The sequence below is a fragment of the Amblyraja radiata genome, chromosome 2 (genome assembly GCF_010909765.2).
Source record: "Amblyraja radiata isolate CabotCenter1 chromosome 2, sAmbRad1.1.pri, whole genome shotgun sequence".
Lineage (NCBI taxonomy): Eukaryota > Metazoa > Chordata > Chondrichthyes > Rajiformes > Rajidae > Amblyraja > Amblyraja radiata.
Genome location: NC_045957.1, coordinates 70,394,774 through 70,406,993, shown reverse-complemented (window position 1 = coordinate 70,406,993; position 12,220 = coordinate 70,394,774). Strand labels below are relative to the sequence as shown.

At 40.8% G+C, this 12,220-nt stretch overlaps 1 protein-coding gene across 1 annotated transcript in view; it reads left to right on the top strand.

The window, feature by feature from the left end:
• Positions 1 to 10,146, top strand: part of ankh (ANKH inorganic pyrophosphate transport regulator) — a 111,571-nt gene extending 101,425 nt beyond the window's left edge. The window contains exons 11-12 of the mRNA XM_033048509.1: positions 2,945 to 3,044; positions 7,630 to 10,146. Coding sequence (XP_032904400.1) covers positions 2,945 to 3,044; positions 7,630 to 7,743 — 214 coding nt within the window. The 3' untranslated portion in view covers positions 7,744 to 10,146. The remainder of the gene's footprint in view (positions 1 to 2,944; positions 3,045 to 7,629) is intronic.
• The last annotated feature ends 2,074 nt before the right edge of the window (positions 10,147 to 12,220 follow it).

Below are 12,220 nucleotides of genomic sequence, written 5' to 3'. Positions count from 1 at the left end.
AAACGTCACTCATTCCTTCTCTCCAGAGATGCTGCCTGACCCACTGAGTTACTCCAGCATTTTGTGTCTACCCTCAATTTAAACCAGCATCTGCAGTTCTTTCCTACACATTCCCACTATTCTCATAATTCTCTGTCATTTCAGCTACCTTCAACTTGATCCCAATGCAACTTGCATCTTCCCATCCCCACCACTTTCTGCACTGACTACTCCCACCACAACTCCATGGTTCATTCATCCCTTCCCATCCAAACCATCACCCATTCCCCAGATACTTTTCCCTGCAACATCAAGAGATCCAACACCTATCCCTATATCTCTTCCCTCGCAACCATCCAGGAACTACAAAAGTCCTTCCTTGTGAGACAGATTCACGTACATCCTCTAACCTCATCTACTTACTACATTTGGTGCTCTCAATGTGGCCAAACATGAACACTTGCACTTGGCCTGCCAAGATTTGCTAGATGTCCCAACTACTAACCACCTAATTGCTCGTGCCTTTTCCATGTGGGAGTAGTCTCTCTCTTCCTCTCTTCATTCTGATGCAAGGTTTTCTCCATTACTTTGCACAAAACTGAATATTATACACTTGATTTTTCTTTATTAAAATGTTCATTAAACTTTGAGAGATCAATGTCCTCTTGAATTTGTATATTGTTTCCAATGTCACATCACACTGGTTTTGGAATGTGCCTTATAATTGTCTTTTTGGTGAGGCTACTTCACCTCACCGCCTCATTCTGAGGGTTGTGAATCTCTGAAATTAGGTGCCTCTGATGTTGGTAGAGATACATTTAAGCCAGAGATGAATAACTATTTGACAGATTGAGGAACTAAGGGTTATGGAGAAATAGTGTTGAGAGTTGAGGCCAATGTTGAGGCCAATGCCAATGTGGAATTGTGGGGCAGGCTTGAAGAGCCTGGTGGCCTATGCTTATTTTTGCTGTTTATGCTATTGTGCTATATGTCCAAGCTCGCATCCTTAATTAACTATTTTATTAATGTCCTGTCCTATTCCAAAAATATGTTTGCAGAAACACTCCCAATCATCTTTTTATATGTGTACAGTTTAGTGTTTGTCTCTTATTCACTTTTGTGTTAAATTTCATCTGTCATGAGTCTATTTATTTTATCAACCTGTGTGTTCTATTTCCATCCACTTAAACATTTACTATAGTTCCAAGTTCTGAGCCCTCTGAAACTTATTGTGCTGTGCAGACCTAGTTATTAATATGTAATGGAAACAGCATAGTTGTGAAACTAGACCCTGGGGCCTCTTACTGTAAATCTCAGTCAAAAGTATAATATTTACCGCAATTGATTTAAACTGCTTAGCAGCTTGTATCCTTTTTGCTGTTAGCAGAGTTGAAACTCATGGGATAACATGTTATGCATCACTCTGTTAAATTCCTTTTGAAAGTTAATTTGCCTGATATATGGGTAAGTGCAGGTGCCTGTGGTTAGGCTTTGGTGCTTCATCAAGAAACTCAATGAATTTGCTGATAATTTTGCTTTTAAGAAGTTTGCTGCATATCTTTAATTAATCCATATTTGCCAAAGGCTTTTATTTTCCCTTCAGTTGTTCCTTTAATAAAAATTCCTACGACAAATGGCAACTGGTTGGACTACAAGCCTCATTCTTCAGGGAACGGGGGTTCCCCTCCCCTACTATAGATGAGGCTCTCACCAGGGTCTCTTCAATACCCTGTAACACTCTCTCCCCATCCTCCCACTCGTAACAAGGGCAGAGTCCCCCTAGTCCTCACCTTTCACACCACTCGCCACATCTTCTCATCTCCCCCCCCCCCCCCCTGTCTGCTTTCCGCAAAGACCGCTCCCTCCTTAACTCCCTGGTCAATTCTTCCATTCCCACCCGCACCACCTCCTCCCCGGGCACTTTCCCTTGTAACCGCAAGACATGCTACACTTGTTGCTTTACCTCCCTCCTTGACTCCATTCAAGGACCCAAGCAGTCATTCCAGGTGCGACAGAGGTTCACCTGCACCTCCTCCAACCTCATCTATTGCATCCGCTGCTCTAGATGTCAGCTGATCTACATTGGTGAGCCCAAGCGTAGGTTTGGCGATCGTTTCGCCGAACACCGCATTAACCAACCTGATTTCCCTGTGGCTCAGCACTTCAACTCCCCCTCCCATTCCGAATCCGATCTTTCTGTCCTGGGCCTCCTCCATGGCCAGAGTGAGCACCACCAGAATTTGGAGGAGCAGCACCTCATATGTAGTGGTTTTCTACACCCGCCTGAAGGTCCTTTCTCCACTCCCCTGGTCCTCAGCAGCCACTTCACAGTCGTCAGTGTCAATGTTAAAATTAGTTGTATCTCTTTAAGTCGTATCCTTGTAGCGAAGCTTTGTTCTTCCTCTTGCCCTCTGTCCATTTGCAGCCTCCCAGTATAGCACATTTGGTAATGTGTCCATTTTCCATCCTGTGTACATATCCAAGCCAACGGAAATGCTCCTGCTTGAGGATCGCAGGAATGCCAGGCATGTTGATCAGGGAGGACAGATTCATTAGTGATTTTGTTCTGCTAAGAAACTCCTGGAAGACAACGGAAATTAAAATTATTTTTGTTTCCATTCTTGATGTTCTAAGTCATCCAAGATTCACCATTGTACTGTGATATGCTCATGATGCTTTTTAGAGTTTTATAGAGAGTTTATAGAGACTTATCTTGGTCTTGATTGTAAGTTTCCTGTTCGTCCATTATCGCTTGGTTAGACTCTCGAAGGTGGTTGCTGCCATTCCTATACGCAAATTGATTTCCTCATCCAGAGAGAGGCTATCATTCACCAAAAATATTAAATTAATTGTGTACCTAATGTTATAAACAGTTTTGCGCTATGTAACAGCAATTATATTTCTGAATTGTCATCCTTTTGCAACAGTGCTAATAACTTATAGAAGTGTTTCTGTTTCTCCTCAGAGTCCATGGAGCCTCCTTAGGGGTTGGTTCACTTCTAGCTGGTTTCTTAGGAGAATCGGCTATGGTAGCAATAGCATCGTGTTATGTTTATCGCCAAGAGGTAAAAAAAAATTCTACACAAGGTTTTGTAGCTGTTTTGTTTTTGACACTGCATGAAACTAGAACAGGCACTGATGATATAGTCTCAATACAGTTTTTGCAAAAGGCTTCAAGGTGTTCAATTTAACTATCAAATGAAAAATAGATGGTATCGAAATTTGGTTAAAACCAATGGTGTTGTGATTGTTCTTCTCAAAACGCTCTGCCACTGAAATGCCAGTCACCTGGCCAGGTTAATTTCCCAATACAAGGTCCACTATGGACCAACTTTGAGTTGAACTATCCACATTTTGTTTCAGGAATCTCTCTTGGATACACCTAACAAATTTTGCACCTTGGAAGCAATGCTCCCTTTAATTTTTAATAGTTCATGTGCGCAGAAATCTTGTATTGTGCAATGTTTTATACTGTTACAAATGTGTCTGCGTACTGAATTCTTGTGCAAATATAAACCTGAAATTGTTTCATAATATTTTTGCCATAGCCTCTCTCATGGCTAATAAAACTGTATTATTATGTTTTAATATTATACAAATATAATATACAGATATCATATTTGGAGAAATATGAATGCAATTTATGGTTATGTACTCAGTTAAGATTTTATCCTATACTTTGAAGATTGAACTACTTGTTCGTTTGGTTGTTTCCATTCAATTAAACAGAGTTGTAGGTGCATATCAGTATATCTATGACATGACTCTTGAATGGTTTTCATTTTTCCATGAAACAAGTCCCTCCTAGCACAGACAGGCCCCAAGAAAACGAGACTATCAAAAAAACCGCTAACCCACATCTCCACAAAAAGGACACAACTAGCACAACCCACCAACCGCTCTAATCCTCACTCCCCCTCTCTCCTCCCCCTCTCTCATCCTTTCCCCAAGCCCTATACCACCCCTCTCTCCATTTCCCCATCCCTTCACCTCCCCAGCTCCCTCCCCCTCCTCTCCAAGGTCCAAGTCCTGTCATTACCGCTGGATTCCTGCCAGCAGCGACGCCATCTTTGAGGAGGGCGGCCCTGGCCCTCCTCCGGGTGAAGCACGGGGACGGATGCGGGGCCCGCTGACCGGATGCGGTGCCCCTGGGCTGCAGCTGTCCCCGATTCCGGATCGGGCCGCGGATTTTTACTTTTTTTTTTTTCCCGAATTTCAAAATCCGCGGAAACCTTTTGTGTGCATATAAATTTTCTTTGTGCACTGGTTGCAAAACCTAGAGGGAACATTGCGTGTAAGCCTTTTGTACTAAGGAAGTCTCGGTCAATATCCAGGAAATTAGCCATGCATGAAGATAACTGTTGCTTTTATATTTTGGCTCTTAAGAGGCCTAGAGTATAATCCCACCAGAGTGACCAATACTATAACTCAGAAATATGAGCTCTACCCATTTGCCTCAGCCGATGAGCCTTCTGAATGCAGCTGTGACATTCTCCCTAATTAGTAAGGCAACTGCTGTACCTCTTACTTCCCTCTCAATCACAACTGAAACATAGAAACCCTTGACTATTAAGCCACCAGTTATATCTCTCTCACCATCAGGCCCCATAATTGCCACAACATCATAGTTCATTCATTGATTCAAGCTCTACCATCATCCGCATTGCCCATATCTATGTATTGTAATAAACACAAGATAGACACAAAAAGCAGGAGTAACGCAGCGGCTCAGACAGGATTCTCTGGAGAAAAGGAATAGGTGATGTTTCGGATCGAGACCTTTCTTCAGACAGAGTTAGGGGAAAGGGAAATGAGAGGTAGAGATGGTGATATAGAGATATATTGAACAAATGAATGAAAGATATGCAAAAAAGTAATGATGATAAAGGAAACCGGACATTGTTAGCTGTGGCCCAGATGAGAACGAGTACAATGAGGCTCGACAAGACGGCTTTGAAACTGGTATGACTAGGGTGTGGGAGGGATGGATAGAGAGGGAAAGCAAGGGTTACTTGAAGTTGGAGAAATCAAATTCATACCACTGGGTTGTAAGCTGCCCAAATGAAATATGAGATGCTGTTCCTCCAATTTGCATTTGGCCTCACTCTGACAATGGAGGAGGCCTAGGGCAGAAAGGTCAGTGTGGGGATGGGAAGGGGAATTAAAGTGTTTGGCAACCAGGAGATCAGGGAGGTCAAGGTGGACTGAGCGAAGGTGTTCAGTGAAACGATTGCCCAGCCTGCATTTGGTCTTGCCGATGCCACACCTTGAACAATGGTACAGTAGATGAGGTTGGAGGTGGTGCAAGTGAACCTCTGACCAAGGACCACAACAGTCCTTTTGGGTTAAGCAGAGTCAAGGGAGGAGGTATAGGGACAGGTGTTGCATCTCCTGCAGTTGCAGAGGAAAGTACCTGGGGAGGGGGTGGTTTGGGTGGGAAGGGATGAGTTAACCAGGGAGTTGCGGAGGGAACAGTCTCTGCAGAAAGCGGAAAGGGGGAGAGATGAGAAGATGAAACTAGTGGTGGGGATCCCACTGGAGGTTCATAATAGACTTCAGTCGATATTCTAACTCCTATGATGGAGAAATGGGAAGGAAGTGTCGGAGGTGATCCAAGTGAATTTCAGTGCCAGATGGAAACTAGTGGTGAAGTTAATGAAGTTAATGAAGTATCCTACAAGGAGGCAAGCAGAGCTGGGGCCCGTGCTAGTGCCCATAGCTGTACCTTTGATTTGGAGGAAGTGTGAGGAGTCGAAGGAGAAGTTGTTAAGAATGAGGACCAGCTCTGCTTGGCGGAAAAGTGTTAGTAGAAGGAAATTGACCGGTTCTGCCATCGAAGAAGAAATAGAGGGCGTTAAGGCCTTTGGTGGGGGATGAAGGTGTAGAGTGACTGAATGTCCACAGTAACAATGAGGCAGCTCGGAAAACAGAAGTCATTAAAGAGACGAAGGGTGCGTGAGGCATCTTGGGCACAGATTGGGGGAGATTAGAAAAGGGGGATAGTATGGAGTTGAGGTACATGGAAATGATTTCAGTGGGACAGGAGCAGACAGAAACAATGGTTCTGCCAGGGCAGTTGTGTTTATGGATTTTGGGGAGAAGGTAAAACCGGGCCGTGCGGGACTGGGAGCGATAAGGTTGGAGGATGTGGAGGGCAGACAGATGGAAGTGATAAAATCAGAAATGGTCTGTTCTGCCCATCACTCTCACCTTGTTTATTATCCTGCTCCTGCATATCCTTTATTTCAGACTTGTCATAACCTTTCTTATCCCACATCGATCCCTCCACACGCTGACCTACTGCTCTGGTTTCCACCGCTCTGTCATTCTAAATACTCGCGAGTAGAATGAGCAATTGCAAACCGAATAGAAAACAAATACATTTAAGGAATTATCCACTTGGGGATTGAGAGCGTAATGGAGGTTAACATCTTGCCTTTCATGCACAAGATCAACCCAATTGCGAGTAACTCTTGCCCTTCAGATTGACTTTGACCAACATTATCCCCAATCTGAATTGTATGCATTACCTGCATGCAAGCTTGACTTCTCTCACACAAAGACTGATCCTCACACCAACAAGTAGAGAGCCATCGATATCCAACCCTCCCCAGTCCCACCTAAATCCCCACTGTTGAGTGTTCTTCCATTATGCAAGCCCAATTCCTTCAAGAATCCCTATACTCCCCTCAGCTTGATCATGTCATAGACTCAATGGAAAGTAAATCCTCAGTCTGTGGGACACATACTCACTCGCCCTTAATAACCCCATCACTGCTGAGCCTTGAATTTCAACCCTGATCACAAACCCAATCCTGACCCTCCTGAGCTGATTGCAAAGTTGATCCTTGTCCTCCCAAACTAATCATGAACATGACTTTAATTTCCCCAGAAATGAATCATTGTCTCTGTATCTTCCCCTCCCTCCACCTCCAATAGAGAGACGCACCTTTTTCCTAACCCGACTGCAAGTCTGAACCGTGCCCTCAGCGAGGTTCGAGAGACTACCAGTCGCACCCAACCAATGGCGAGTTGATCTGAACTATTGGACTGAAAAAACAACCTTTTGTGCCCAAAGTATGAACTCAACTATAAATCTAACCTAAGTTGCAAGACTAACTTTCAACACCTCAGCAAGTGTGAGCTAACTCTTGCATCCCCAAGTGCAAGCCTGATTCTCACCTCCTCAACTCACTTCAGTGCCTACCCTTGACCCCAGCCAAATTGCAAGACAGATTCTTACATTCCATTGTAGACCTCAACATGTACACCACCTCCTCCCTGAGAAAAGATTCTGCAAATACCCTTTTTTAAATTGTTGGGCAATAGATAAAGGAAAGCCAAAATCTAGCCAATGCATAAAAACCAACATTCTCCAGTAAAGAGGCATGGTTCAATGCAACTGCTGCATCCTGTACCATGGAGGGCAGCACACAGGTTCATGTTGTCTGATTAAAGTGGAGATCTTCTGATCTTCAGTGTAACAATATAGCAGCTTGCCAGCCCTCTTTGCAGCCCTGTATCATGGAACAGAATGGGATTGGAGAGGCACCAAGATATTAAAAAATGGCACTGAAAGAATGATATGTATTGTTGGATTGGTCAATGGTTGAAAATGGACTGTAATGCTAAAATTGTATTGGCACACAGAAAAAGAAAAGAACACTGGATATAGCAGCAGCTGAAGGGGAGGACTCTGCAATGAATTATGACGTTGTTCCTGAAGAAATGTCTGAGGTAGTGGAATTGGATGAAGATGAGTGAGCTGGATTTACACACTGCGGCAATCACTCTGGTACTACATTATGCCCTTCATTTATTCTCCCTCTTCCATTTTATTTTTCTAGAAGTGTCTATTGCCAAAGACAACTTCTAATTGTACTGCAGTATTGTTTGCACTATCGGACAGGTGCAGGCAAGGAAGGATCTCCTAATGTACAGTGCTGTTCCATTTCTGCTATTACATGGAGGAAGAAAATATTAAAGAAAACATCCAGAATGTATTCTACCTTTAGCTTGGCTGACACCTTGCCTCTCATGATATTAGCAACACATGTGCAACCAAAGCATCTTTCATTTTCTTTTGTTTGCTCTCCTGTTGTCCTGTTTTCCATAAATCTTTGAAATGCAAAGGGTATATATTTGGGAATTTAACTTTATTTAATTGTTTAAGTATTACTTCTTTAAAATGTTTGTTTGCAGTTAGATTTCTAGTGGCCTGTGGGATTTGCTGCCATAATGCTGCTGTTCAAGGTGGAGCTCGTCACCAAAACCACAAAGTACACAATTTAGAAAAAGGTTAAAACATATCAAGATTATTTTTTTAATACCAAAAAGTGTTTGATAACAGAATTTGAGCATAATGATGTGCGTGGGATGGTGATGCAAGTAAAATGCTAAATGTGGAGAAATTAATACTAAAACAGACATTACTTGAATTTCATAAACTCGTAATACTAAAAAGGTACGAGGTTAATACTTGAAAAATATATGTTTTAAAGTGGTGTGAAATTTGACAACATCAAAGTACACAAGTTTGTTACTCACACTAAAATATATGAACTGATTCAAAGCATTGTATATTGTAAAGAGGGAATCGTTAATTCATTACAGTTCATTAGATAGAGGTTTACATGTGGAAAAATAGCTATTTCTTACAAACATTGATGACACGTACGTTGCAACTGGGTGCTTGGTAGGGTTCTCTGGAAGAGTGTCACCAGCACAGACTGAACAATAATGGGCAAATACCTTTTCACTGTTTAAGTGGCATTTCATTTTCTGCATGTACATTTGAAGTTAAAGGAACCTTGATTTAAATATACTCATCAGTATTCTAGTTTGATAAGCCATTTGAAAAGTTATTAAATTTCTTCTACTGTTCTAAATAATGAAGTTAATTCTGCCGGTCATTATTTTAATCCAATTGTTACTACACTTCAATTGCTTCAGTGAAAAATATAACAAAAGGTTATATGGAAGAAAATCGTTTATTATTAAGACCTATTGAACAAGTGACAACCTTTAATTTATCTTTGAAGGAAATTTCTTTGAGAGCCATAATGGCTGGCTCTCAGGGACAAGGTTAACAGAATAATGCACTGTTAAGGCAGAAGAGAGGAGCTTTGCTTTTTATGTAACACTCCCGCACACATGGCCACAAAGTGCCCTATGATGTGATTGGGTGTGGAAATTTCAAAATATCAGCAGATTTGCTTAAGGAGAAAAATAAATCACAGCCACCCTTTAGTAAATCAACGCGTTTTGTGAGTGTGTGCAATAGGCACACACAGGCAACATCTGTAGTAATACCCAAAATATTTGGTAAGCAGTTCACCCATTGCTGAAAGGCACAAAATGGCTTGGCAAGAGCAGTGTTTTAGTCAGGGAAGTAAAAGCCTATCTTTTTTTTTTAAATTAGTGCATCATGTGATCATTGCTATACTGAGTGTTTCAAACACTTATGGTCACAATATTCTTCTATTTAACTTGAAGAGGCCCCTGACAATATTAATTGAACTTATCTTGACGTGATTCTCAGCATTATCGTTACTAAATAGTTAGATTAAATTTTGTGTAAAAATTATGAATGTTGTGTAAATGAGTGAAAACCTGTTCTCTTTAATAGCCAACCTAGCTCTACAACATGCTTTAAATCTCTTCAAGCAGTGAAATGTTCCAAAGTTTTCATTAATTTAAGGTACCAATATGCCCCGTTTAACATATAAGTGTAATTTTAATATACCAAATATATTGTTATTTCCATATATATATATATATATCATGTGTATTTTCCACAGTATTAATTTGATTTGAATCCATTATTTTGGGCTTATGATCTTGTGCTTTTTCAGTTGACTATTCAATTAAAAAAAAACCATGTTGATCACTTTTGCATAGTGCCATATGAAACAGTTTGACGTTTTATAAAATAAGATTCAAGATTTAAATTTTGGTTACACTACGCAGCAGAATAGGGCAAATGGGATAAGGCAATAAAAAACACAACATAACAAGGCTCACACACATTGCTCAACTTGGAGAATTTTCCCAATAATATGTTTATTATTTGGGAAATAAACAGTAGGGAGCGATACCTATAATGAAGAGATTTTTTCCCGATGTAAGCAGATCAATTCAAAGTGATTATTAAAATGATTAATGTCATAATATTGATTAAGTACAATTATTTACAAAATTAACAGCATCACATGCAAAAATGGCAATTGCTTCAACTCATTTTGTTCTGTTCAAGATTATAATAGCATCTACCTTAGCCAATGATTAACTGCATAGAAAGTGTTCCTATTCTTTTCTCTATGAGGACTTTCTGCAGCCCTTTTCCAGCAGATAATTTCATACAAATTGTTGTGTTAACCTTGAACTGAAACTACAGATTACAATATGCTGAGTACAATTTTTCCATGTTATCTCATCTTTACAAATTGCTTGCACCATTTATTTTTCACTTTTTCATCTCCTGATAACTAAACAGCAACTATATTCACAGCCATGTATTAATAATATTGACATCTAGTCTATGAAAAGATGCATGTCATTTTATGTTTAAGGTTAGAGAAATATCAGTCGATTTTTTTTTCACTCGAAGTGTCAAATAACTAATCAATTTATTTTACTTAAAGCTACCACCTTTCATATATGTTTAACAATGCTGGCTATCAATGCCATCTCAGGGTACACACTATCGTTTGAGCAATGTGTTGCCATTGCTTCTTTCCTAACCTTATCTTCATGTTTTGACTAACTTGCTCAGACAGTTGTAAATCCAACATATAGCCCTTATACCATCACATTCTGTACATCCCTTCAGGGGCATTATTTTAACAATCTGTAGACATTGCAGCCAAGAGCTCACCCATTCCCTTAAATTGATAAGTTTTGAATCAACTGATTTAAATACCTTTTTTAAAGGTCTCAGAAGCTCACACCATGGATCACAAGATAAAGTCAAGAATTGCACAGACAAATGTGTTTTAAGTTAGGCATTACCAAAAATGTCTTTGGATGTAATATCCTGTAAAATGGATTCCACATATCAGGCATGCCTAATCTTAAATTACCTAATGGGACATCAAAAATTTTTCTCAAGTTACTCAGGTAAGGTTTGCTGTTAGAAAATAATGCTGTATATCTCCAAAAACATCAAAAGCAACATTATAAGAAGAAGATAGCCTTGACCAATGGTATTAAGCAACTTAGAGTGATTCAGTGTGGAAACAGGCCCTTCGGCTCAACTTGCCCACCAGCCAACGTGTCCCAGTTACACTAGTCCCACCTGCCTGCTTTTGGTGTATATCCCTCCAAACCTGTCTGATCCATGTACCTGTCTAACTGTTTCTTAAATGTTGGGATAGTCCCTGACTCAACTTCCTCCTCTGGCAGTTTGTTTCATACAGTCACCACCCTTTGTGTGAAAAAGTTACCCCTCGGGAGATAGGCACATCCACACTGCTCATCATCTCCTGCACTTTGTTCCCCATCTCTCGGTACACCCTAATCAAAATCCTCATCCATGCCTGGAGGGAATGAATGTGCAGAATGACCTATCCTAGAGTGAATCCCAGCACCAGATACGCAATGCCCCAAACAGGACTGCAGCCCAAACCTATTTGCTCAGCTCTCACAGTGCCAATCTCTAAGGATGTTCAATGTCGTGTCAGAAACAATGACACACTCTTCATTGTCATCTTCCTCCTTTTACTCCACTCTTCCCTCCTGCATCTTTGGTTCTTCATGTTGTAGCGAGGACAGAAATAAGGGCCGTCTCTTTGATGCCTGGGAAAGAAAAACCAGAAGAGAACTGTAGGCTGCTCCCAGAACATACTTTAAAGTGATGAAATGGGTCATTGCCAGCTTGCATGGTAATAACATATGTGGTTATGTACCAATCACAATCTTCTTCTTGCGTATGGCGTGCACAGCCTAAAGTTGTAGGACAACTTGTTCTATTTGATCTTATTTGATTGTGCACACCGGGTTGATTGCATTCGTTGAAATGCGTAAAGGTTGCAATCTCCCACCCCACCAATCACAATGAAACGTGCTGAAGAGTACACTTGGAAGATTTCACATAACTTTGAGTCCTGATACGGGAACCTTCTTACTCCTTACTGTTTTAGCCTAAATTGAAATTAAAAACATCTAATACCTTTTCATTATCCACATTTCAGGGCTTTACCTGTGTAGGAGGTTGCTGGAACTAAATGTGGACAGAGGGATA